Source organism: Otolemur garnettii, unplaced genomic scaffold (genome assembly GCF_000181295.1).
Source record: "Otolemur garnettii isolate 467f Iridium unplaced genomic scaffold, OtoGar3 scaffold00069, whole genome shotgun sequence".
Classification (NCBI taxonomy): domain Eukaryota; kingdom Metazoa; phylum Chordata; class Mammalia; order Primates; family Galagidae; genus Otolemur; species Otolemur garnettii.
Window position 1 is genome coordinate 4,681,686 of NW_003852464.1, and position 1,148 is coordinate 4,682,833.

A 1,148-nucleotide genomic window follows, 5' to 3' on the forward strand; every position below is an offset into this window, starting at 1 on the left:
CTGAATTTCGGTGAAATTAAAAACCGAACTTTTTAAATGTTTCAAAGATCACGCTGCGGCCTCTGCCCTCATGTTTTTATAGTGGCAGCCTTGATTCTTTTTTAAGAAACCAACCAAAACAACACAGGGGAACACGGAGCTAGGGACTCATATTTCAGTTTGACTAAATACCCATTAGAAACACTTACACGTAAAACTTTTCAGAACCAAGTCATCGTTCAGAAAGCAAAATCAACAGTCAATGGGGCCAACTGTTCAGCTGGAATTAGCAGAACAATGCTTGCAAAGCTGGACCGTGAATCCCAGCACGAAGTGAGTTACCAAAGTTTGTCCTTCTAGGTGGAAACTGAGCCCGAAAACCCCGAGTGGCTTGAGTGGGAAGGCTCTACAAACCCAGTTTTCAATCCCTAAGTTTTGGGCTTTTAAATAGGAGCTCTCATACACATAAAAACCGGACCGGAAGGCAGGTGTGCAGCTGACCCTCTGATGTTTCCAGCACTCAAAGTCTGGGGGGTTGGGGTCACACGCGGGGCATTTCGAGTCCTTCTGTGCTGCAAACTGCCATCTAGTAAAACTCGCTTTGCATAGAAGCAGGAGGACTGGCGCTTCTCCTGAAGCCCGGTGTTTTTTGGAAGCCCCAGCCTCGGATGAATGAGCCTTAACTCCCCGGATGCGGGTTTACTTGCATCCTCACGTGGGACCCCGCAGACACAGAAGCGCTGCGCCCTGGACCGCGCGGGGCGCGCGGTGGGACCCAAAAACTTTACTTTGCAAACTTGCGGTGCTGGGCGGCAGCTCGGAGGCAGATTCCCTTGCTTTCCCGCGAACTGCCCCCATCACCAAGCACACGAGGGCTTGCTCAGTTCAGCACCACCCCCCTGCCTGCAGTCTCATTCACACAAAGGCGCGCGGGTCCCCACGGGACCCTCTCCAAAGTTGCGCAGAGAGAAGTGAGATCAGAAAGAGCCGCGAGGCAGAGGACCCGGCTGCTCGCGGGCTACTCACAGGGTGACCGTGCGGTTGGGCAGCGTATCCGGGGGCAGGACCTGCGCGAGCTCCAGGCTGCTGCACACCACCTTGCCCTCGGCGGTGCCCGCCGCCCTGCCGGTCCCTCGGGGTCGCCCATCGTGCTTGCAGCCGGGGGGCAG

General features: G+C 55.1%; 1 protein-coding gene across 1 annotated transcript in view; it reads right to left on the reverse strand.

The window, feature by feature from the left end:
• Positions 1-1,148, reverse strand: part of ADGRA3 (adhesion G protein-coupled receptor A3) — a gene marked incomplete at its 5' end in the record, with an annotated part of 107,839 nt that extends 106,691 nt beyond the window's left edge. The window contains one exon of the mRNA XM_023515341.1: positions 1,006-1,148. Within this exon, the coding sequence (XP_023371109.1) occupies positions 1,006-1,148 (143 nt within the window). The remainder of the gene's footprint in view (positions 1-1,005) is intronic.